Source organism: Andrographis paniculata, unplaced genomic scaffold (genome assembly GCF_009805555.1).
Source record: "Andrographis paniculata isolate CXL003 unplaced genomic scaffold, ASM980555v1 Contig65END, whole genome shotgun sequence".
In the NCBI taxonomy this organism is placed as follows: domain Eukaryota; kingdom Viridiplantae; phylum Streptophyta; class Magnoliopsida; order Lamiales; family Acanthaceae; genus Andrographis; species Andrographis paniculata.
Window position 1 is genome coordinate 2,085,761 of NW_026137601.1, and position 25,047 is coordinate 2,110,807.

Consider the following 25,047-nt stretch of genomic DNA (forward strand, 5'->3'; position numbering starts at 1 on the left):
TGCCTTTCTTTAACTACAGGAGATGAGCAAATCATCCAAAAAACCAAAGCCCATAGAAGAAGAAACCCCAAGAACTTCCCGAAACAAGCCATCCCTTTCTCTCCTCACATTCCCACCTAATCTCCCCATCTTCTTCTACCACTACAATATAAAATGCCCTGCATATTTCCCACACTGGATTTCAAAAACAAAACACTAATGTCGGCAGCACGTCGCCACCCGGGAATCATCGTCAATGGAGTTCCAAGAACAAGAACGTACCATTACTACTGGTGCCGTAGCTGCCAGCGCTCCATCAGGACAAGAACCGCGAACCCTGCAGAGGTTCTGTGCCCGCGCTGTCTCGGCCAGATCAGACACGAGCTCGATGTCTCCAGGGCCGGGAATGTCCTGGAATCCCGCCTGGAACCTTCTCCCGGTGCACGTGTCCTCGACGCTTTGGCGCAGATGCTGGATCCTCCCAACATCCCGAATGACAATAACCAAACTGGGAATCGACAGGGCTTGGTACTGCTCCAGTTCATCGGTCCTGATCAGCCCTCCGAGCCGCCAATGCCTGGAATGTACCTGGAGAATGGAAACAACAACCTCGATCAAGGGATGACAAATTTTATCCCGGAATTGAATCAAAGCGACAGGCCAGGACCGCCTCCAGCACCTGATTCCACCATAGATGCTCTGCCGTTGGTGGAGCTGAATTCCGAGCATCTCAAGGCCGATTCTTTCTGTCCTGTCTGCAAAGACGAATTTCAGGCAGGGGAACAAGTCAGGGAGCTTCCCTGCAAGCATTTCTACCACTCCGACTGTATAATACCCTGGCTGCGTATGCACAATACCTGTCCGGTCTGTAGGCATGAAATCCAAGGCCTGTCGAACAGCGACCACATCTTCTGGGACGAGGGTTTCTTCTTTGGAGGAGAAGGAAATGGCAACAGGGAGTTTGAAACCTGGAGATGGACGGATCTCTTCGCTGTCAGGCCATTCAGTTTGGTCATGAACTGGGCTCAGCTGTGCCTGGATTTTATTGATGACAGATTCAACGACTCCCGTGGAGGTAAAATGTTAGATACATAAACTGTGTGTGTGCGTGTTATGAAACTTTACGTACCTCGTAACAATGTCAACAAGCATTTTATGTCGACAGGCAGGCCATGGTGGAGATCCTGGAGCATTCCTTAGGCAATTCCGGCAGGTAATATTATTTCAATGACTAACAAAAATAATAGAGGGGAACTTACAAGGTACCAGATTTATGCATTTCTCATCAACACAATTCTTTTATCAGATACACCGACACCCGCGCACACACACACACATGCCAGAAATATATAAACATGTAAATAATTTACTATGACTAAGATGACAGGGACAAAACCAGAATAACAGGGAGCTGTCTGAAGACATTCTCGCACAATGAGGAGAAGATAGCTGGAGGACACACAATAACAATTCATTACAGCTGAACCTATCTGTATATGTTTAACGTACAGTTGATCATAACTTAGTCGATAATGTCCACAATACCAGCCCTCACATTGCTTTCTCAATTTCAAGCTCTGGCTTACAAAGCAGAAGGCATAATCAAGCACCAGTCTAATGGGATGCTTTCCTGTAACACATGTATAAAACTGAATACTGCCAAAAAAAAAGAAAAATTTCTAAACCTAAACGAGGCAGGAACATTTTCTCTGAAATGTATAGTGGGAATACAAAATAATCATTCATCAGAACAACAACATATTTCAGCGGCAAAAACAACTTGTAACAAACTCAACCAGCATCCAATAAGATACATGAATGTAAAAATGAAATTAGATGAGCTTTTTCTTTTGGAAATAGAGTTTTAAGTGCCATATCTGGGCAAGTGAAACCAGGATGCAAATGCCCAATGCCATGACGCTGAACCAAGCCACCCGAGCGTTTGTTGTTTCACTCACAACCCGCATTTCAGATTCTCTGTTAGGATAGGTTTACAGAAGAATGCAATGTCAAGGCAATATGAAATAGCACTATAACATCTGTAATAATATGCTCAAAGCAAGACAGTCACCCGCCTGGTTTTAAGATACAAGAGATTTTCATGGATGGCTTCCACTGCTCCTTCAAGCTTTCTGAGCTCAAGCTCAACACCCTACATAGGGAGGATAAATCACAAAATCCATTAAATCGCTTTAATAAACAACTTAGTAGGCTTCAAATAATAACAAAAACAACACAAACTATTTCAATAACCAGAAACACCTTATTTATGTAAAAAACGAGTACAGCACAAAAGCATGAAATGCAAGAACAAAGGTCTCACCTCAAGTTTCTCCTTTCTAGCAACTGATTCCCAATCCTTGGCAGCAATCCCCGTCTTCCAGTCGATGTTAACAGTTATATCCCCACCACTTGGATTATGCCCATCGACCCAAAAGCATGCCAAATAATTTCCGGCCTCAGTGGTTGTAAATGCAAATTGACCATGGGTAGTGTTCTCCTTGTTATGAAGTGTATTCCCATACGGTGAAGTGACCTATATAGAAATGACTCATGTGAGCAAGCATGAAAAAACTTCAAGATTACGAACACAATTTCAGGTAATTGCTCCTAGATTAGAAGTAAAACATCGAGGAAGACTGCAAGTAGAAACCAACATCAGCCACCTTCTCATGAAACATCAAACTCGATTTTGTTAAACCCTATACATGCAAAGCAAATCTTGTGGAGTCTTTTAGATTCTAGAAAAGAAGAAGCGCCTTATTAATAGAGCCAAGGGATAGATTACTCATTAGTTAACATTTACAGTAAGAAATCAATTTGAAACATGTCTACCACAAATATTACTACAATAAAATGGTATACGGTACACCCAAGACAAAATTGTTTTGAAGAGTCTGATTATTCTCATTCATGATTTAAATACTGCAAGAGCTCCCTCTTATTTACAAAAATATTCCACAAATCAATTTTTCATGGGATTCTATACAATCTTTTCGAAAACACAACAGAACATCACGCAAATTTTAGGGGTTTTGTGCAATATCTTCTAAAATACAAAGACATTCTCGTATTTTTAAATCATTAAGGAATGCGGTGCAGGCTTTGCAAAGACTTTCCAATAGAACTATAGAAGAGCATTCTAAATATATGCATTAAAAGAGAATTATTAGGCACTACAAGTAGCCACAAGCATACAAGGAAATTGCATTAAATACCATTAAGAGGTCATCCAAAATAGCTACAATCCTATATGACACAATCAGATTTAAGGAGAAATAATGTTTCTTAAAAGACAAGAAACAAGAAATCCGCTAAAATCAAGAAATTCACTGTTCTATCGAAGATTACAGCAATCAGTTGAAAGTAATTTTTACAGATCATCATTTCCCCACAACTTATGAAGGGGATTAAGTGTTCATTCAATAACCAATTTACTTACAATGATTCGAAGACTTATTGAACACCTATCAGACTTCTAACCCTTTCAGATAATTAATCTATTCACCTCATGTCAAAGCCTAAGTCTATTCCAACCACCTATCATTCATTCAATAAATCGTAGGCAGTGAACATAAGAAACCCTAACCTTGGCGGATATGGTCGGAGTAGAGTGGACGTGATCATCTGAAATTACGACGTAATCTGCCAAAACCACGACGTTATTCTGAATTTCCTCCGACACGCACTTTGTCCCACTCCCCGGCAAATTCAACCATATCGCCTCACTCCCACGCAGAACATAGAGCAGCGAAAGCAATAAGACAACCGCGCGAAGGCCGGCAACATCGCCCATGGCTGTTACTCTTGAAATCGATCCTCTCAACTCCGCACTACCTCCCGCAAGCCGATCTGGAAGAGTGGAACCTCTGGCAGGGCACCGCGCCGGATCGCTCCCAGCTCGCCTCGGATTCGGGTTACAGTTTGAAGTTGAACAGCTGCGATACGGCGTCGTATTCTACTGCTTGGTAGTTGTAGCAGACCACCGGTGCATTATTGGGCTTTAAAATCAAACTGTCTAGCCCAAATACGATAATATATATTCCACCGACTAGGTAAACGAGGTTTTAATAAAATAGATAAAAAATAATATAAAACAAAAACTGATAGTATTTTTTATAAAAAATATATATATATATATACTTTTTTTTTATAACTAACACAAAAGAAAAATAAAATAAATTTAAATGACTTATTGTTTTTTGATTTGGACCTCAATTTAAATTTTTTAAATTATATTATGTAATAAAAATATACTCGGGTGTTTTGGAAGATAATTTGAATTGATATTTTCTTTTATATAAAATATAAAGAATTGTGTAAAAAATATAAAAATTAATATTAAAAAAAAAAAAAACTAACAAAGGTTAAGACCATGACATCTTCTAAATTAAAATGTCAATACAGAAACAAACTAAACAAATCTAATATTCTTTTTTATTCCAACGTTTTTCAAAAATATTACTATTAAAAACACAATATATAATATACAATATATGAACATAATAATAATCAACAAAAATAATAATCAAATTGTAATGATGCATGTGTATTGTCGAGCCTACAATTATTCGTTTCAATCGAAAGAGGATAATATTTTCTCCATCCAAATAGTTAATATAAGGCAATATTTATTTTTTATTTTTTTTATTTTTTTTTTTCTATTTTAAACGTCTTGCAATATTTTTAAAATATAAAATAATTAAATATATTTACTTCATATTTCACATTTTATTCTATCATATCACTCTGTATTTTTTCTCTCTAATTATATCACTTAATTATCAAATCATAGTTAATATTATTCATCTAAATTGCTGAAAATAAATGTTACTGGTATAAGAAAACGAGAAAGAAAGCAAATAAATAATACAGAGGTTTTACGTGATTCGGTGACTGTGTGTCAATCACGTCAACGGACAGGAACCGGAGATATTTTATTATACTGAGTCAATATTTACAATATGTCGTCCGACTAAGAACCATAATTGTCTATTTATAAGCACTCCAAAACATCATAAACCTTAAGCCTATTTGTTATTAATTAAAATAAGCCCAAAAGGAACCCTGCCAATTGAAACAGTCTTTCACTTTGGTTTATGATCGAATAGACCGCTAAATCCAAGTCACGTTTCAACAGTTACACTATATTTAAAAATGAAGAAGTAGTATTTTTATTTTTTATTTTTTACTTTTGAGTAAAATATACTCATTCCGTTCCATAACAAAGTATCAATTTTTCTATTTTGGTTTGACTTGTAACAAAATATTTATTTTTATTTTTTTAATAAATGTACTATTTACCTAATATTACAAATATTCTTACAACTTTTAATATATTACACAAATATCATTACTTTTATATCTCACAATACTAATAAGGTCATTTTTAATCATTTCAATTTTATCCCTAATATATCACAATATAATATTAATATTTTTAAAATTTCATAAAAAAACAAATAGATGCTTAATTATGAGACAGGAGTAACAATGATACTAAAATTTCTAAAATTATATAGGTAGAAAAGAGGCTAATTTATTTAAAAACTCATCATCATCGTATTCCTAGAATTATTTTTTTTGATCGTATTCCTAGAATCATTATTATTATTTAACATTAAATTCACAATAATAATATTATTATTATTAGTGGCAACGCGACATTTGTTCGCCGTTCAGTTTCAACGGTCACAAACATTGTCTGTGTGGGGGCACTTCCGCTGCTTTCTTCTTCGATCTGCATTTCATTAAAAATAATTTAAATTAAATTAAAAGCAAACAAAAATTCAATAAGACAGACAGACAGCAAATACGTTTTGACAAAGGTGACACTGCTGGCCCCACTTTTCCACAGCCCACCCACCCTATCTTTATCACCCTATTGAGATAACAATAATATAGGGTGTGTTTTTTCGATGGATATGGAAAAAAATTAATTTGAGCTTGGTATAAAAATAATATTTTATGAAATATTTTATTTAAAAAAAAAATTATTTCAAAATTATAATTTGGGTTGTATTTGGTATGAGATTTAAAAAATATTGATATTATATTAGTAGTGGATAAAATGTATGGGTAAAAAACTTTTTTACCCTTGTAAGTATATTAGTGTAAAAAGTAGAGATAATTGTGTAATAATAATGAAGAAGTAATGATAGTTTTATACTAATACGATTATTTATGAAAATGAAACTATTGTTTTAGGACGGACAAAAATAGTAAACAAGATTATTTTATTGAGACAAAAAGAGTATATTTTTTCGAAAAACACATAATCCAAATAATAAAATTTAGGAAAACTCGGCTAAAGAAATATACTCGAAATGTTATTCTTCTCCATCTTTACCCAAGAGCCGGAAAAAAAAATAGTGTCAGAGTTTGTATCGTATTTTAAAATATATTAAATTGTTTAATATGAAATCTATACATACGGGCCAGAAGATTCGATACGATCTCAATCCGTTCAATTCTATTAATACGAAAATGACATGTTAACATGCTTAATAATTTTTTAAACATATTAGACGATTCAACAATAACTCAGATTCGATCAATTCCAACTCAACTAACACGAAATTGATATGTTTATTCATATAAATATTTTCAAAAATTAAAATTTCACGAATCAAATAATCAATTCAAAAAGTATATAAATAAAAATCACTAAATTAATAAAAAATAGTTGTACCCATATATAATAAATAATACTCCCTCCGTCCCAAATATCGTGTATTTTAGAAGGGGTGTAATTAGTAGATAATTAAAAATGTATTAGTGAAAATAATTATCCTATAATATAAATAATTATAAATTAAGATTAAGATAACTAATTAATTTAATTAAAATTAAAAAATAATAATAAAATTAAAAAAATTTAAAATGAGATTAAAGTGTATAATCATTTTCCGAAAAAGGAAAGTGACATGGTACGTGGGATGGACATAAGCGGCAACGTGGGAGTCTCGTAACAAAGTATTAATTTTCTAATTTTTTACTAATTTTATTGTCTAGTTAACGTTACAAATACATTTACAATTTACAATATATTACACAAATATCATTATTTACTTGTATATCATATAATACTAATAAAGTTATTTTAGTCATTTCAACTTTAACCCTCTTATATATCAATATAATATTAATATATTTTAAATTCCGTGCAAAAAACGAACGAATATACGAGATGATCAGGAGTATTAATTATTTAATAATCATATATCTATTAAATAAAAAAATAAAAAGCTAAAAATAAAGCAATTTCTTACATAAAACAATAATGCCATATTTACTGGCATCCCAAATTTTATTTATGGCGAATAATTAATTCCAATATTTAATGGCCCTGAAAGTCGCGTTGTACTTTGCTTTAGCTCCACATTAAAAAGAAAAGAGAACGAAAGGAGTAAAAGAAAAAGCGGTATCTTAAAAACACGCTTTGTATGCGATTCTCCGGACTACATAACCGCCGTCTGTCATCAGTGTTCAGCACCGTAGGAGTGTCACAGACTGTGCTGCTGCAGTACGGAGGAGGAAGACCATAGCCGCGGTGATGGAAGCTCTCATCTACGAGTTCTCGTTCCTCTCGGATCAAGCTCTCCGCGACAAGAGATTCGATCCATCCACCATCGAAGACCTAATGAAGCTCTTCGAGATCGAGGCGTACAAGGCCTGGGCCGATCTCGAGCTCCAGGGGGAGGAAGAGTTCCGGAAAGCGGAGGATGAGTTGATGGAATCAGAGGAGTATCTGGACTCGTTCATGGACAACGCCATGGAGGAATTCCGGCGGTTCGAGGAGGAAATGGAGAGAGAAGCTATGGCGGAGTACGACAGTCTGGTTAGCATCGCGGACGGCGCGCGGAGGTTGGGGAAGAATCTGGAGAAGGCGGCGACGTTTGCTTCCAAAAAGTACATCGAAGCTGCGGTCAATTCCGCCACTGCTTCCATGAAATCCGCTTTCAAGGCGATCTCCTCCAACTCCAAAAAGGTTCATCCACAGTAGATTCAGAGGTAGAATTTATCCTTTCTCACTGCTTCTTTGGTGATAATCGGAGCAGAGGTATGAAGCTTTAATTCCCCGAATCCACAATTTGATTCTATAGATCCTGATAATGTATTAAATGTATTTGATCATTTTCCTCGGAGAATAAAATCGATACAAACTATAAGATCCTTAGTTGAAAAATCAAATTCGAACTGCAACATCCTACCTTGATCTGCAATATTTCATAACCAAATCAAGTGCCAGACATATTTTGCTAGATTTAGTTCGGTCATCTTCTATGCTATGCAAGTAAGTTTGTTGATGAATTTGGATACATTTTTTCTCCACTTGTGTCCGTTGATTCTAGGCTACTGATCTTGATCCAACGGCTTCAATGGATCCAAATTTCCTTTTCCCTTTTCGCTTTTCCTTTTATGAACCTCTCTATTAGGCATCGAAACAATTGTTGAAGCTTTGTGCTGATGATTCATACTTTGTCCTCGTTGATCCTTGAATTACCACAAGAAGTGGAAATGTGTGGCTGTGGCCTAGAAGGCTCTGTTTGTTTTGTTTTTTATTTTTTTTATTTTTTTTACTATTTATGAATATCAAATAAAATATTTGTTTTATATATTATATTAATAAATAATTTTACATATGACATATTTATATCAAATAAAATAAATAATCAAAATTCAATCTCAAAACTTAAAACTCCAAAACAAGCACATCATGTTGGATGAGGTCACTTTTTCTTGTTTGTCACTTTACCTTAATAATATAGGTTTGCAATCTGCTGTGTGATCTTAGAAAGGACTGAGTTGGTAGTTTCTCCCTTTAATTTTGAAGCTAACTATTTGTTTGGTTTAGATTCTAGACACAATATTTTAGATTATTCTTAATAGAATATATAATTCTGTCCCTTTTTAATGAGTTTATTTTGTCATTTTAGTTTTCTATTCTAAGTATATTTTTTTTTTTTTTTTTTTTTAAGTTACTTGTACTCTTAATAAACAATATTATATTTCACACAATATTACAAAAAAGTATCATTAAAATTTAAATGAGTATAAGTTTAAAAATGTTTTTTAGCATTTATAGTACTATTATCAATAAAAACCGGAAAGCAGGTGAACTTGAGGTCAAACCTCCGACTTTACGTCACAAATCCAACCCTTACACCACCAGGTCATTCTTTATCACACTTATTTTCACTGTTGTTTGAGTAAAACATGTGCGAGGTTCAATTTTATGATAATTTAAAAAGAATAGATAATAGTATAATTATTTTATGCCCAAATATAGCAAATGTATGCATATTTTTATTCTTTTTACTATGTAATTTCAAGGGTTTTTATTTATTATTATTACTTTTTAATTATATGGGAACAACGTGCTATTTTAGAGTGACAAAGACGTCAAAATTTGAAGCAATGATCCTAAAATTATGAGTTCAGCTTTGTATCAATATCTCAGTAGTTGGATATAAAGTTATTGACTTTTGAGAACAGGTACTATTTATGAGAAATTTTATTAATAAAAAAGAATACTCCTTTCATTATATGGAAATGCTACTATTTTTTATTTTCGTCCGTCCCAAAATAAGATTACCAATTTATAATTTAGTAATTGTATTATTTACCTAGCATAATAAATACTCTTTCAACTTACAATATATTATACAAATGTCATACCATGCTAATAGGTGTATTTTTTTTTTTTTATCATTTTTACTATAATCCAATATAATACTAATATTAAAAAAATACGTGCAAAAAACAAATGTCATCCTTTTAATGGGACGTAGGGAGTATTAAAATTAAGATTTGACTTGTTGCGTAGCTTTGTACGTGTTTTTTTTTAAAAAAAATTATGTATATGTTTTTTAATATCATATATGGAAAATCGTATTATTAATATAAAATAATATTTTGTATTTGAATTAATAAACTTTTGTGGATCGATAACATAATATTTTCTCCGTCTTTTAACTATTTATCTATTTTTTTTATTTTGGTCTATCCCAAAACAAAATATTAATTTCATTTTTGAGTAACTATAATACCAAATTACTATTAAAATTACCCATAAATTTATATTATATTACAAATATACTATTACAATAATTTTTTACCTTGCTAAAACTTTGTGAAAAATAAACCGAGATATAGACCGTGGAAGTATATATTATAAATTGAGTGAATATTTTTTTATATATATGTGCTTTATTTTTTAATAGAATTCTTTGGGAATGATGTCACAAAAAATATTAGATAAACATAAAATGAATAAATTTCATTAATATTAGGATTAAATCAAATATAATTAATTTATAAGACAACATACTAATAAATCTAAAAATCATAAAATTTGAATAATATTTTAAAACTACCGATAACATCTCTCATATAAAAAAATATAGACCAGTAATAAAATCTACTATAATTATCTCACTAAATTTTACTAAATAAAATATGGTACCATAAAGTAAATACGTATGCTACTGAGGAAGTACTTACTATATAAATAATTCTATTTATCTATAATTTTTATTATTCATATTTAGCAAGTAATAATTACTATATTATTAAAATTTTATATAACAACATAATTTATTTTTTATCTGAGTGGATTTGTTTAAAATATGGAGTAATTAAGAAAACCAATATGAATAAAACGGTCCAAGAAGAAAGGAATAAGAAAAGTTTGGGCCCATTGTAGGCCCATTTACTATATAAAACTGAGCCCAAACCTCCAATAATAAAAAAAGGCGAAAAGATAACAAATCTGGACCGTCCATTTGATCTGAAATGATATGAGGACAGAGTAGTCCAGCCACCCATCCATTCCATTCCAATCTGTCGCTTTCATTTCTTCTACACTGAATTTATAAACCCTTCCCATCTGCACACGTCTTCCGTTCTTCCTTTCGTGTACTCTCCGCTTGCCTGCCTGCTTAGCTTCTTCTCCCCCTCCGGATTGACGCCAGTATGTCTGAGGTACCGCCGCATCCTTAATTTGATTTTTTTTTTTTTTTTGTAGCTTTGTTCGGTTCTGATTTTCTAGATATGGCTGAGTCTGAGGAGGATGAATTCAGCACTGATTTACTTCTTTTGGATTCCGATTGGAGTTCCTGATGTAGGATTATTGGGAATCTATTTTTTTGTATATGTGACTGTGTGTTTGGGGTACTGACGGTTATTTTGGTGTTTGTTTTCTGTTTTTGATGCATTTGGGGCTTTTTGCAGGCATCGAAAACTCCCCAGGTCCCTAAAGATGGTGGTAAGTTGTTGTTTCCCTATAATTGTGCACAGACGCTTAGAGTAACTGTGGCTTTCTGCTGAGATGGCTGTCTGTTGGAATTGTGATTGAATGTTTGTGAGGGGAAATTAGCTGAATTTGTCATCTCCATGTGGATTGAAGAGAGCCAGAATGTGTATATGGATAGATTTGATATTTCTCTTCAGCTTATCTTCCACTCGTAGTGAACGTTGGTTTTCTCAAAATTCTCAAGGCTCATAAATCGTGCTATGAGGGATTTATTGTTTTCTGATTTTCAGAGGGAAAGTCTGATGGAGCTGGAAGTACAGTTTCTTCAGGGGCATCATCTGGACAGAGAGGAGCTGCTCCTCCTCCAGCTGCTGGAGTGCCAAATCCATTTGATTTCAGTGCTATGTCTGGCTTGCTTAATGTATGCACATCTCTGCTTTTTTCTTTCAGGCAGTTCATCGGGTAAATACTTTCGTGTTGATGAAGAGTAATAGATGCTGGGCTACTAACCTGACACTAATTTCATATTAATTAAAAAAATTTTGATCGAAAATATTGCTAACCTTTGGTTACATTTTGCCCTAATTTACTGCTAAGAGAGGTTTTCCATGTTGCAGCTCATGTATAGTCGTATTAATGTTATCAGTAGTTTGTAAAGTATGCTTTCTCTTGCATAGGGGTTTGAAGAAGAGTCCTGATCAATCAATTTAGTAGTTTATCTATTGTTTTAAATTATTCTGTGTTACCAGGACCCAAGCATTAAAGAATTAGCCGAACAGATAGCAAAAGATCCTTCATTCAATCAGATGGCGGAACAGCTTCAGAAAACATTTCATGGTGCTGGTGCTGGTGTTGATGAGGGCGTCCCCAACTTTGATACACAACAATATTATTCAACGATGCAACAAGTCATGCAAAACCCTCAATTTATGACCATGGCTGAAAGGCTTGGCAATGCACTGATGCAGGTATTTTTTGGTTTGATGTGTTTTTGTGAATTTTGTAAGTTAATTTTGTATTCTGTTGTCATCATCATATTAATCGTGTCTTTTTTATTTGTACCCAGGATCCAGCCATGTCTGGCATGCTCGAAAGTTTGTCAAATCCAGCTAATAAGGATCAACTTGAAGAACGTATGGCACGAGTCAAGGAAAATCCATCGTTAAAGCCTATCTTGGAAGAAATTGAGACTGGTGGCCCTGCTGCCATGATGAGGTCATACCATTTTATGGGTTAAATTGATATATTTAGAGAATTTGAATTGTGTGGTATAGCTTGGCAGTTTTCATGGTATTTTCCTCAAATGAGCATAATTTAGATGGATGTTGGGCATGCTTTTGATGTTCATACCAGCTTATCCAAGAAAAAAAAAAAAGATCATTAGTTTATAACTTGTCAGTGACTTTATAATATCTATTTCAAAATTGATCATGTGTTTGCCGGCCGGAATTCCCTAGTGGTTCATTTTACATTTTGTCTAACACTAAATTTTTCTCTTATCTATATCCTGTATCAGTAATTACTTTTGAAGTCATTGATTTTCATGGTAACATGCATGTAAACGTAAGCTTTGATGTAAACCATGACAGATTCTTTATTGTGATTTGTTAGTATAGGTTTTTCGGAACTTGAATTTATGCCTTTTGTGCTTGAGTCGTTAACTGAAGACCAAACATGCGTGTAGAACTATCTATGCTTCAAAACATGATCTCACTCTCCGTTTCTTTCTTGCTTTTGTGCATGTTAGAGCCGCATTGAATCCAACCTCATTGGAGAACAAAATCCAAAGAAAAAATGACATGCAGAACTGTTACTATCTTGCACGTGAAAGGCATATAGAAGTTTTGTGGTTCTAATGTAGTGTGATCTTTCAGCTCAAGAAATCTTGATTCTAAGAATGTTTCATTGCTGCAATAAACTTAATATCTCTTTTGTTATTGGAACTATAGTTGGCATCAGATACTATTTGTCATAGTTGTGGGACCTGTTTTGCTTATTCACATATTGTTTCTTTTCTTGCTTTCAATTGTTGGTTGCTTCTTTTTAACAATTTCCGCAATCATTTTCGGACCCATTTTGGATATTTGAAAGCATCACTTCATGTGCCAAAAGGCAATCATTTTTAGTAATCTCTAGAATTGAAATTACCTTCCTGACCCAAGTTATTGAAATTTGTGATTAATAATAGATATGTTGACGAAGTCATTGAATTTGAACACTTTCTATGTATTCTCTATATGTTAATCTTCACTAGTTTCTGGTCTCGACTTTTCATGGTACTTGTGATTCTTCTGTTCTGAGAAAGTATTACTATTTACTATCTTCAGGTACTGGAATGACAAGGATGTTCTCCAGCAGTTGGGCGAAGCAATGGGATTTGCTATCGGCGGGGAAAGTGCTTCATCTGCTGGGAACACCGCTGAAGACGAAACCGAGGAAGCAAATGAGGAGGAATCCATTGTTCACCAGACTGCTAGTGTTGGCGACGTTGAAGTATGTCTCTGATTTATTATTTTACTGTTACAAATGTTCATTTTGATTGCTCGGTTGATCGTTGAAGTCCTCCTGCATTCTCCTTGAATCTGTTTCCTGTCAAATTCTTGTCCCTTGTGATATTAAATTCACTAAATTAACTCGGCTGATTTTATGTAACAAACCTTTAGGGCTTGACGAAGGCTCTAGCTGATGGCGCTAATAAGGATGAAGAAGACGATGAGGGAAGAACTGCATTGCACTTTGCTTGTGGATACGGCCAGGTATCGCGAGCAATCGTTTTCCGGTTGCTATTTTTTCGGGTTTTATTACATCTCAATTGACCGATTAAATCGCCCCTTCCCTGCGCCAGGTTAAGTGTGCTGAAATTCTCATGGAGGCTGGGGCGAAGGTTGATGGTTTGGATAAAAATAAGAACACTCCACTCCATTATGCTGCCGGTTATGGCCGGAAGGACTGCGTGGAGCTGCTGTTGAAAAATGGCGCCGCTGTGTAAGCCTTTTTTTTACCACCCCACCCCACCCACCCTATGAATGAGTCCATTTGGGCCAACCTTTGTCTTTGAATTGTGCAGCACTCTTCAGAACCTGGACGGAAAGACACCCATTGACGTGGCTAAACTGAACAACCAAAACGATGTTCTGAAGCTCCTCGAGAAGGACGCTTTTCTGTAAGACGGCAGCAACAGCGTGAGCGAACATATATATATATATATCTATATGTATGTCTCGTTGTACCCTCGCAATGTTGCCGTGAGTTGGTATTGGAACTCTACTGTGTTTTACGCTTATGTTTTGGTTTTTTTTTTTTTTTTTTTTTTTTTTAACACGCATGGAGAGTGTTGGCGTGCCAACCGAATCTTGCGTGCTGCTTTGAAGTCGGTGTATGATGGCGACATTCGTTCATTCTATTCGCCCTTAGGCGCGACTGAATCAGACATATGTGTTGTTGCTCGACTCGGCTCGTCCCGTCTTTCGCCGAATAAGCTCTTTTAAGTTTCATCTTATCTTACCTTGCCTTGCCTGTGGTATTTGCAGTAGTCTTATAATTGCTTTGCAGCCGATATAATTGCTTTGTAGTTTTGAGTCTCGTGGAACACAATTTTTAGATGTAACCGTATGTTTATTTAGCTAATTTTCAAAGTTTTTGTTACCGGTCAACAATAATTTATTGAAAGAACTCACATCAGATAATTTATTTATTTTTGGGTAAAATATTACATCAAAATTTAGAACTTCAATTGAAAGAGTTTTAACATCATACGTTATATATAGATTTTTGTTTATCAATGTTTGTTTCTTTTAAAAGAGAAAAAAGAATCGGAAATATTTGAATTAAAGTAAAATTTTATATTATTTAAATAAAAATCGAATATAAAATGTATTTTTTAAAATAAAAAATAGGATGATACATACATCACCAAGGAGAATACAATATAAATACGTGATATAAATACGATACGAATACGTGATACGTCTGAATCCCTCATGGACCGTGTCATATAAATACGGTATTCGCGACCGTAACCTCGATCCCGAACAAATATTTTCATTCTACACTGCCTCTGCGATTCCAGTCTAGGGTTTTCTTTCCTCATCGCGTGCCTTCTGGTTTACGCACCAACACCGATCTCTTGACGTACTGTTCGAAAGGTTTCCAATCTCTTATTGTTCTTGGATTCAATCGAAATCATTTTAATTGTCGTTCGTTTTATTATTATTATTATTATTTTTTGTTTGAAGATTATGTTGTTTAATATTTTGTGAAGACTTGTATGGTGGTTGTGCGTGGTAAATTCCGGATTTTTTGCGTGGTTCATATAGCAGGTGATCAATTGGATTGTTTTGTTCTCGAATTTTGAGCACGTAAATCGAGATGGGTAGGGACAGGGACAGGGATCTATCGCGGTCTCCTTCGTACCGTCGGAGGTACAGTCCGTCACCATCTCCGGGAAGGTATTCACGCCGGAGCTGGAGAGATAGAAGTCGGTCTCCTTATTCTTACAGGAGGTGATACCCTTTTTGCTTATACTCGCTTGTGTGTTATGAAGATTTGATACTGTTTTCATTGCCACTTTGTAAATGTATGTATATATGTTTATGTAAGAGTGGTCCTAACCCTAATTTTATGCTTGGATGGGGAAAGTGGAAGGCTTTTGTAAAAATTCTTCTTGTAATATATAAAAATAGGGAAAATTGAATAGAAGGGAGATTTCATGAACAATAGGGTGCACGATTTGCACTAATTTATACACTGGAGGAGGTAAACTACTGTACAGTTATTTTCAGTTCCAGCTTAGACACAGCACTGGGTATTATCTGTAAAAACATTTTCAACGCATGTTGTCCTTGATAGGTTATTTCATAAATTTATGTCCAAGGGAATGAAACAATGAAATTATTGTTATTGAATTTTCTTTTTTTTTGATTTTTAGAGAACTTGTGATATCAAAACTTGACTTGGTGTTGTCCTATAAATATTTGAAATATTGTTCTAATTGATGAAAAGCGTTGTGAACGTTTTAAAAGAAAACTTTCTGTTATTGTAAATCTATCTAGTCGTCAGACGTATTTGGATGATCATGAACTGAACTCGTGCAGATATTGTTGCTCATTCTTTTGGCTTTATTTGTTTTAGATGACCTAGCAGATGCTCATGGATTGTATAATTTTGGTGTCGTGTGCCAAGTTGCTGCCTGTGAGAGTTTTCGCTATCCGTCAGCACCTTGATATTCTACATGCTTATGGCAGTTGAATTGATGATCTCTATTACTTTCGACGGGTTAAAAAAAATGCTGCTAAATTGTATAGTATCAGTGTTGATGCATCTTATGATGGTGGGACCTCTATACAAAATGTTAGAACTTTGAGATATTTCTTAAAATTGGTGTGATTGTGAATGAAATAATCAAGGTGGTTGGTGTTTGAGAAATTTAGAAAAGAAACAATGGCTTCCCCTTGACTGGGAAGTCAGCAGGTGATGGGTGCCGATGGGTGTCATTTCACTGCTCGATTGTGATATTTCCGGTTTCTTATCATAAAAGATGGAGCACCCAGTTTAATCTTTGCTATGTTTGAGGTAACTGTACGTGCTTTCCGCATAGACGGTGGGTTTGGAGAATGCAACATTGTGGGCAGTGTGGAGGATAGCATTTTCTTGTGATGTTCATATTCTTCATTGTATTCTACAGAAAACGCAGTCGCTCATTGTCCTCTCGACATCATAGAAGTCGCTCCATCACTCCAAGACGACGTAAAAGTCCCTCGCCGATGCCAAAGCGAAATAAAAGACAAAGAAAAAAGAGTGTATCACCATCTCCCATAGCTGCCTCTCCTAGTGTTAGCGCTAGTGTAAGAGAGACAAAAGATGCAAGTGAAAAATTGAAAAAAGAGGCAGAGGAAAAGAAAAGGTATACTTTTTATAACTGCTTTTATTTATTCATTTATATTATTCACTGTTGATGCTTGTTCATTTGTCTTATTTTTTATGTATTTTTTATTATATCCTGGACCTGATAAAATCCTTCTATTGTTTATAAGAGTATATGAATCTTGAATTATTAAGATATTAATAGGTTACAAAGCTTAGCTGGAGATGGGATAACAGAATTTCCTGAAACCGGTGATGCATTTGAATCGTTTATTTGGTGATAATATTGTCTGTCATTATATGTTCCTTCTCTATCGTATATGGTTGCTTGAGCAAGGAACATCGTTAAATCCTGCATGGCCTCAATTATTTGTTGATGCTGCTTGCTCCTTTGTAACTTTTAGCACCATCATTTCTTTCTTGTTTTTTATCCTTTGATTCCTTTTTGGTATGTATTGTCATTTTCGTACCGTTTTGTGTTTATTTGCCTTACTTTAGTCACTATCAAATAGCTGAAATTATAATGGCTTGTTACGAACATCATATTAATACATGTTTTGTTCATCATACAATTGATCGTGGTTCTAGATGCCTTCTAATAGGTACATTGTAGGTCTTTTGATATTTCCTCTTCTTTTATTCTATTTACTTCACTCCTCTGTAAAATATCTATTGTTCATTACTTGATAAATTTATAAAATATTTTGTTCATGCTTGTTAAGGAATTGACATTATTAAGATTGATGATGTATCAACCTGTAGCTTTGTACATTTTACTTGACCCTCTTCTCCACAGGATTAATTGAAGGAGGTTTCTGGTATTGTTTATTTTGATGCTCCATTTGGATGCTTCGTTAATCTACTGTTCACCAGATTTGAAACTGAAATTTTTTTGGATCACGATTCGGGTTAGAGGTATGCTTTAAAAGTATAAGCATGTGTGATAAATCTCTCCCCAAACTGGAGGTTTGTACGGTTGTAAATTTGATATACATTGTTGGGCCAATATATCTTTGATAAATCCAGTATCTCCCCTGCATTGCCATCTGGTTTCGATAACATCTGATTTCCATGAGAATCAATTTCCTCTCCCTTGGATAGTGTTTATTTCTTCGTGACATTTTCCTCACCGTTCTAGCAGGCGTCAACAGGAAGCTGAGCTAAAATTAATAGAAGAAGAAACCGCGCGGAGAGTAGCAGAAGCAATTCAAAAGAAAGTAGAAGAGAGTTTGAACTCTAGCGACATCAAGCTTGAAGTAAGGAGACGTCTTGACGAAGGCCGGAAGAAACTTGCTACCGAAGTTGCTGCCCAGCTTGAAAAAGAAAAGGAATCTGCCAAGTTAGAGGCTCAGCGGAAGGAGGCAAGTGCCATTTCCACTAATCAATCCTTCGTTCTAATTTTATTTATATATTTAATTAATAAGAAGCATATAATATACTTCATCCGTTCCAACTAGAGGTATTCTTTTATTATTTTCGACGGTTAAACTCAAAAGTATTTATTTTTTATTATAGTAAAAGTAATCATATATTTATATCAAATACTTTTAATATTTACATAAATTATAAATATATTATTATACATATAGTTAATTTATATCGAAGTACAAAGGACAAATATGTCGAAATTATTTTCCGTATAATTACCATTCCCCATGTTTTATAAAAGCATGCTTATTTTTATCATTTTAGTCTGTTTATAAAATTTCAAATCCTTACAAAAAGTACACAAATAACATTAAAGTACTATTTTTCTTAATCTACCATAAAAAACGAAAGGTATCTTCAATTGGGACAGAGGGAGTAATTATTGAGTGTCTTTGTTTAGTACTTATAGTATTAGCTGTTTTTATTGCGAAGAATGAAAAATAGTGAACATATTATAGGATATTATGTTCTGTCTTCATTAACTTTTCTTGTTATTTGAATGTATTGTATATTATCTTTGTATTTTTGGGGGAATTGTGTAGGGCTAAAACATCATGTAGAATTGATTTTTAGTATAATATAAATAACTAAATGTTTGATTTAATAGTTTTGGAAGGAAAAGATCTCCAAAGAAACATAGCTGAAGTGAACAAGCTCATTGTATTTAAATGTATGTTTTGCACTGAACTAGCAATGGTGCGATTGATTACAGGAACAATTACAAAAAGAGAAAGAAGCGATAGAGAGAATGATGGAAGAGAATCGGAGGAAGGAGGAAGAAGCTCATCGAAGAGAAGCATTGGAGCGACAAAGAGTGGAGGAGCAAAGGTACAGAGAATTGGAGGAGCTTCAAAAACAGAAAGAAGAAGCAACACGGAGACAGAAAATGCAGGAGGAGGAAGAACGGGCGAAGCAAATGAAGGTATTGGGCAAGAACAAGTCGCGCCCCAAGCTGTCCTTCGCCCTCACTATGAAATAGTAATCATCGAATTGGTACGCTATTATTCGTGCTTTGTTTGTTTGTATTAAATGTGTTAGTCGGTCAAAATCGAATTTCCATCCACTCCAGACTACTACTATTACTATTTTTACGATTGATGCTGAATTGCTGATAGTGTTTGAATTCATTCAATATCATCTGTATGTATATGTCTGCTTAATCTGTGTCTGATTTCAATTTTTATCAGTAACAGTACACTAGTAGTGATTCACTAATTTATCTGTTGGTGGTGTTCTAGGAATGGTGGGATGGGTGATATAGCAAAACATAATACATAGCGCAGGTTAACAGTATATTTCATAAATATTAATTATTAGTATATAGTTTTAATTAATGCAATATATTTTAAATAATTTTTTTATATATAATATTTAAACTATAATACAATTGACTATAAAATTTTACCATCTCATCATTTTCTTCACTAGCTGAAATTTAATCGGCAAATCGGCCTGTGATCCGTAAATATACAATTATGTTCGTTCTATTTATTTATTATTTTTATATTCTGTGCACATTTTTTATAAAAAATTATTTTCAATTATATCACAAAATAAATACACCATATAATTGTATCACCTGATGCAAAATTACATTGGAAAATTAAAGCTATTGTTTTGGTCACAAGTTTCTTGTGGGGGTGATATAATTTTTTTATTTTACTGTTGAATTCTATTTTAATACGAAATAATCTTTTGTCCTAAAAAGTATCACATTAATTAATTTTTTTTTTTAAATAAAAAAATTAAATCTTCAAACTAATCCAAAATTTATGGCTATTTTTCAACTCACATTTAAGCATGTTTTATGGGCCTGGATGGGCCTATTTGGGCCGTAAAAAAACTCATTCCAAAGCCCAAATAGAAGAGCGTTCCTACCATTCACTCCCTCTTCACCGAAAAATCAAACTGAAGATTGAGGGGATTCCGTTCCGCTCTCTCCATTTCGTCCCAGTTGAAGATTTACGTTTCTGAGGCTCTTCTGGGCGATTGGAAGAATGTACGAGGTACTGGTGAGTTTTATTTTAGTTATTATGAATCTTTTGGTCGATCGCTTTTCCCTCATTTTGACTCGATAGATCTGCTTGATGGTTATATTGCCAAAAAAATTTGATTGTTGAATCTTTTCATCTTGGACGGTAATTTATGCTTTACAGTGGCGTGAATCGAAGTAAGATGGCTGTGAAATATGGTCAGAGCGTTTAGACAGATCGACGCCCTTCGTGCTTTGTTCCCCTTCAGCTGCTGGATTCATTCCGGAATAATTTGTTATCAGGTGGTTCTTCTTGTTTTGATTTCGTTCCTTATACACACACACACACACACACACACACACACATCATATGTTTATTCCATTTTCCGTATAAATAGTTTTGGATCTGCTGGAAGTGTGCTTCTCTGGATATTTGAGTGGTCGATTAGCCTTGAGCATAGTTGAAAATTTTGTAGTATCCGAGTGGTTGATCATGAGATGGATCCATTTTAGTATACTACTGTGCAGACACATTTGTGTTATCTTGAGAGAATTACCTCAAACCATTCTTCATTCACTCATAATGTTACAATGAACCTAAGGTTATGTGATATCCACATTCATGTTAATTAGGTTATAGTCATTTGCTTATGCTTGATTTCCCATGAATTGAACACAATATGCTCTCTTCAAATGCATGCCCTATTTCCGTAGTCAAATCAGTGAATCATGATCGTAAGACATGCTGTAACTATATTGCCGTAGTTAGTTGAATCATTTTCAAAGGCATGACTATAGTCGAATCATTATATTAATGCATGGTGTAAGTTATAATGGAAAATTGATTCTTGTGAGGGGATAGTGGCTGCTGAGTGTGTTAGGTTGCGTTTTTGGGTTGGTTCTTGTGGTTTTGTGTTCGATTTGTTTGCATTTGGGTGATATAGGGGCCTGAGGCTCTTTATTACTTTGTCAACTCAAAATTTTCTTCCATTTTGAATGAATATATTTGATTTACTTGTTTTTCTCTTCGGTTTCTTTGATTTTTTTGTTGTTAAAATCAAGTTTAGCAGTCCAAAACTTGTTATAGTTGTATCGTGATCATAAGACATGCTTATGCTATACATTGTTGAATTGTGCTCGTAAGATAAGGAGTAACCAATGCCGTAGTTAATGTAATATTTTAAATAAAAAACAATTATTTTCCGAATAGTAAAAAACTTTCAAAGTATGTATGTGAACAAGAGTCTTCGAATATGTTTCTTTTGATAGGTTGGGGAAAATTTTGGTTTGTGTTTGATATTAAAATAATGTATGATATGATGTTTTGTGAGATGAAAAAAATGTATTTTTTTCGAAAAATGCAGATTCCAAATAGTAGAAACCCGGTATTTATGGCAAAAGACACAAACCCTTAGTATTTGAATAATTTTCTAGCTGAAGAACCGAGCTCCAGCCTTAGCTTAGCAAACAGAACTTCCTCAAGCCTTAGCCTTGGAAATGGTAATTGAAAATTAATCAGCTAAGAATAAGATGAAGATTTCGTGTTATGTTATACAAGAAAAACATTATATATTTTTATAGAAAATAGTGATAAAATTTTTTCCTCATATGTCTCGCATGTATTTATTCTTTAAATCTGAAATTTGAAGCATGCAATAAGTCATTGTACACACATTCATCCTTCATTGCATAAAATTTTCATGTCACGAAATATAATCTAAGTGTTCTAACCATTGCCACAGGAACTCTTTTGGTGTTTCCGAGTACTCGAAAATGCTGCAAAACATCCCTCACCAAATGGTGCAATCTCCGGCAAGACTCGGTCTTCCGAACCCCAACTCCCCGTCCCTCCAAACCTCGACACCCTCTAAATTCTCCTCCCAAAACACACAAACCCACCCACCCGCCCAGACAGCCTCGAATAACTTGTCTACACCCTCCGTTTCTTCGACCCTCCTTCCTCTCCTCCCCCCTCTCCCAAGAGCCCAGTCCCTCCTCCTCCAAATGGCGTCTCTCGCCTCCAAAATCTGTGAAATCTCCCCGAACCGTTCCCACTGGATCTCCGCCTTCCGTGGCTCCCTCCCGACTTTCCTGCCCTCCCAAACTCCGTCGACCTCTCTGCCACAGCGGGACGTTTCTCCGTCGTCCAGCAAAGAAATCCTTGCCTTGTTCACAAATCTCCAGACCCAGCTCTTCGAAGCTGTTGCCGAGCTCCAGGAGGTACTCGATCTCCAAGACGCTAAAGAGAAGCTCGCCAGGGAAATCCAGTCCAAAGATTCTGCCCTCCTCGTGTTCGCGAATAAGCTCAGAGAGGCCGAGAATGTCCTCGACATCCTTGTCGACGACTATTCTGATTATCGCCGAACCAAACGGGCCAAGTCAGCCTCCGAAGAGGATGTTGGGAACTCTTCCAGCACCACCGTTGCGACACGGCTGAATCTGTCGGACATATTGGCGTACGCCCACAAGATAAGTTACACCACGTTTGCGCCTCCCGAATTCGGCACGGGACAGGCTCCTCTCCGCGGGGCTCTCCCTCCAGCCCCGCAAGATGAGCAGATGCGTGCGTCGCAGCTGTACGCGTTCGCCGATCTCGACGTCGGTCTGCCCAAAACCGACAAGGCCCGAGAGACGATAGTCGAGCCGTTGATCGAAGCTGCGGCTGCGGTACCCACAGCTGAGCAGCGCAATCCTGCAGCGAGCATGCAAGGTCTGCTTCCGTCGAACATCGTGGTGCCGTCGGGATGGAAGCCCGGAATGCCTGTGGAATTACCCAGCTACTTGCCGATCCTTCCTCCGCCGGGGTGGAAGCCGGGCGACCTGATTACATTGCCCCCGGTGGATTCTCTTGCTGCTGGTCCGGCGAGGGCCGAGGAGCCGAAGTTGAGGCCGGTGGCAAAGGCGGCGCCGCCGGAGCCCATACAGGTACGGCATGTGCAGCTTGACATTGAGGATGATAGTAGCGATTATAGCAGTGATGCTGGGAGCTCAGATAGCGAAGATTGACATAGCTGACCTGACCATCCATGGCTTTTGGTAAAGTGAGATGGAGACATAAAAATAGAAACAAACAAATTATTTTAATATTTTATTTTAAATTATTGATTTTTTATTGGTAGATAAAATTTATATTACCAGCATGATTAGAGCACACTGACACAGTTGCCATTTTAATTAAATGCTTTTACACATAAGGCATTTAAAATGCTGTCGGTGAGACTGCTCTTAATGGAGCTGATACTTTCTTGTATGTTCTTTTACTATTTCTGTCTATGTATGATGCACAGCTGCATTCTTTTATTATTAATGTAAACTATCAAAAAAGAAAATTGGGCACGGGCACGGGGAGAAAAAAAACTTGCCAAAACTGCAACATTATCATACCCAAGCTCTGAAAATGAAATCAAACTCATTGAAGATCAAATCCATCCATGACATAGCCAACCAACAAACTCAAAATAGAACCACATCACAGAAAAAAAACACCCAACTCACTATATCCGTAAGGAACGGGACTAGGCCATGGTTCGCACTTTGCTAAGTATGACTTGTTTTGTCCACCTAGTTTGCACCCTGTTAGATAACTTAACCTTCAAGCTCCAACCCATTGATCCTCTCGATCACCTTTACCACTCCCTGCGTCCCGAGCTTCCCATCCCCATTTGCCACCATGGCCGCAAACATCTCCTTCCACAATGCAGCTCCGGGCAACACCACCCCTCCCAATCCCATCCCTAAATCCTTCACCATATACTCTGCAAAACCCCCGGCCCTGAAATCCCTACCGATCATCCTCTCCCCAAACAATTCCATCGCCGCCGATCCGGCGGCGCCGCCCCTCACCGCCTCCAAGAACTTCCTCTTCTCCAATCCAGCCTTCCCTGCAAACACCAACCCCTCACTCAGCCCCACCAAATTCCCCCCTACACTGATCTGATTAGCTATTTTGCAACTCTGCCCCTTCCCAGCACTCCCCATGTAACTCACCCTCCCCAACACATCCAACAACGGTTTCAGCCACCGCACCACCGGACCCTCCCCGCCGGCGAAAATCGCCAGCCTCCCTTCCCTAGCTCCGACGTCTCCGCCGGAGACGGGGGCGTCGACGGAGTGGCAGCGTCTCTCCGCGGCGGAATCGTGGATTAGTCTGGCTAGGGCTGGGTGGCTGCTGGTGTGGTCGATTAGAACTGTGTTAGGGTTTAGAGAGGGGAGGAGCGTGTGGAGCACGACGGCTCGGACGTCCGATGGGTGGCCGATCATCGTGAAAACGACGTCGCTCGAGGCGGCCAGATCGGCTGGGGAGGCGGCGAGGCTGGCGCCGAGGGAAATGAGGTGAGCGGCTTTTGAAGGAGTTCGGGCGTAAATGCATACGGAGAAGCCGGCGGAGATGAGCCGGGCTGCCATGGCGCCGCCCATCACGCCGATGCCGATCCATCCTATGCGGGTTCGGGTCGGGTCAATCGGGTCCGGGTAGTGACCGCTCATCTTTAGCTACAGCAGCAGAGACAGTAATGAATAACCTCCGGACACAATACAAGATGTCAAGATG

At 36.2% G+C, this 25,047-nt stretch overlaps 7 protein-coding genes across 12 annotated transcripts; 5 read left to right on the forward strand and 2 right to left on the reverse strand.

The window, feature by feature from the left end:
* The first annotated feature begins 187 nt into the window (after positions 1–187).
* Positions 188–1,698, forward strand: LOC127262676 (probable E3 ubiquitin-protein ligase RHC1A). 3 transcript variants are annotated; one of them, XR_007841217.1, is made up of 3 exons: positions 188–1,054; positions 1,145–1,241; positions 1,360–1,698. XR_007841217.1 is itself a non-coding variant. In XM_051291478.1 (2 exons), exons 1-2 carry the CDS (start codon positions 199–201, stop codon positions 1,177–1,179), a joined length of 891 nt encoding a protein of 296 aa, XP_051147435.1. In that variant the 5' UTR covers positions 188–198; the 3' UTR covers positions 1,180–1,698. The 3 variants fall into 3 exon arrangements, 1 of the variants encoding a protein (XP_051147435.1); XR_007841218.1 differs by having other exon boundaries at positions 1,367–1,698; XM_051291478.1 differs by having other exon boundaries at positions 1,145–1,698.
* Positions 645–3,948, reverse strand: LOC127262680 (transmembrane emp24 domain-containing protein p24delta3-like). Its single transcript, XM_051291481.1, has 6 exons — positions 3,569–3,948; positions 2,303–2,515; positions 2,055–2,131; positions 1,109–1,956; positions 837–1,014; positions 645–734 (listed from the first exon to the last, which is right to left on the reverse strand). The coding sequence occupies exons 1-4, from the start codon at positions 3,773–3,775 to the stop codon at positions 1,812–1,814; spliced, it is 642 nt and encodes a 213-aa protein (XP_051147438.1). The 5' UTR covers positions 3,776–3,948; the 3' UTR covers positions 645–734; positions 837–1,014; positions 1,109–1,811.
* A 3,428-nt stretch (positions 3,949–7,376) lies between these two features.
* LOC127261983 (uncharacterized) lies at positions 7,377–8,288 on the forward strand. Its single transcript, XM_051290433.1, has one exon. It carries the CDS (start codon positions 7,535–7,537, stop codon positions 7,982–7,984), a length of 450 nt encoding a protein of 149 aa, XP_051146390.1. The 5' UTR covers positions 7,377–7,534; the 3' UTR covers positions 7,985–8,288.
* Positions 8,289–10,809: 2,521 nt separating this feature from the next.
* On the forward strand, positions 10,810–14,735 carry LOC127262286 (ankyrin repeat domain-containing protein 2B-like). Its single transcript, XM_051290909.1, has 9 exons — positions 10,810–10,965; positions 11,215–11,248; positions 11,527–11,657; positions 11,986–12,204; positions 12,303–12,451; positions 13,564–13,729; positions 13,900–13,992; positions 14,082–14,221; positions 14,304–14,735. The coding sequence occupies exons 1-9, from the start codon at positions 10,957–10,959 to the stop codon at positions 14,401–14,403; spliced, it is 1,041 nt and encodes a 346-aa protein (XP_051146866.1). The 5' UTR covers positions 10,810–10,956; the 3' UTR covers positions 14,404–14,735.
* Positions 14,736–15,215: 480 nt separating this feature from the next.
* Positions 15,216–19,658, forward strand: LOC127262290 (uncharacterized protein At1g10890-like). Of its 3 annotated transcripts, none has more exons than XM_051290915.1 (5): positions 15,216–15,381; positions 15,556–15,738; positions 16,920–17,138; positions 18,240–18,459; positions 19,239–19,658. In XM_051290915.1, exons 2-5 carry the CDS (start codon positions 15,605–15,607, stop codon positions 19,503–19,505), a joined length of 840 nt encoding a protein of 279 aa, XP_051146872.1. In that variant the 5' UTR covers positions 15,216–15,381; positions 15,556–15,604; the 3' UTR covers positions 19,506–19,658. The 3 variants fall into 3 exon arrangements, with proteins under 3 accessions (XP_051146872.1, XP_051146873.1, XP_051146874.1); XM_051290916.1 differs by having other exon boundaries at positions 15,236–15,381; positions 15,553–15,738; XM_051290917.1 differs by lacking the exon at positions 15,216–15,381 and having other exon boundaries at positions 15,594–15,738; positions 16,367–17,138.
* Positions 19,659–19,815: 157 nt separating this feature from the next.
* LOC127262288 (mediator of RNA polymerase II transcription subunit 4-like) lies at positions 19,816–23,801 on the forward strand. 2 transcript variants are annotated; one of them, XM_051290911.1, is made up of 3 exons: positions 19,816–20,538; positions 20,683–20,801; positions 22,241–23,801. In XM_051290911.1, the coding sequence occupies exon 3, from the start codon at positions 22,272–22,274 to the stop codon at positions 23,502–23,504; it is 1,233 nt and encodes a 410-aa protein (XP_051146868.1). In that variant the 5' UTR covers positions 19,816–20,538; positions 20,683–20,801; positions 22,241–22,271; the 3' UTR covers positions 23,505–23,801. The 2 variants fall into 2 exon arrangements, with proteins under 2 accessions (XP_051146868.1, XP_051146869.1); XM_051290912.1 differs by having other exon boundaries at positions 19,816–20,532.
* A 55-nt stretch (positions 23,802–23,856) lies between these two features.
* LOC127262289 (probable 3-hydroxyisobutyrate dehydrogenase-like 3, mitochondrial) lies at positions 23,857–25,046 on the reverse strand. The gene has a single exon (XM_051290914.1). The coding sequence runs from the start codon at positions 24,981–24,983 to the stop codon at positions 24,084–24,086; it is 900 nt and encodes a 299-aa protein (XP_051146871.1). The 5' UTR covers positions 24,984–25,046; the 3' UTR covers positions 23,857–24,083.
* Position 25,047: the final 1 nt, after the last annotated feature.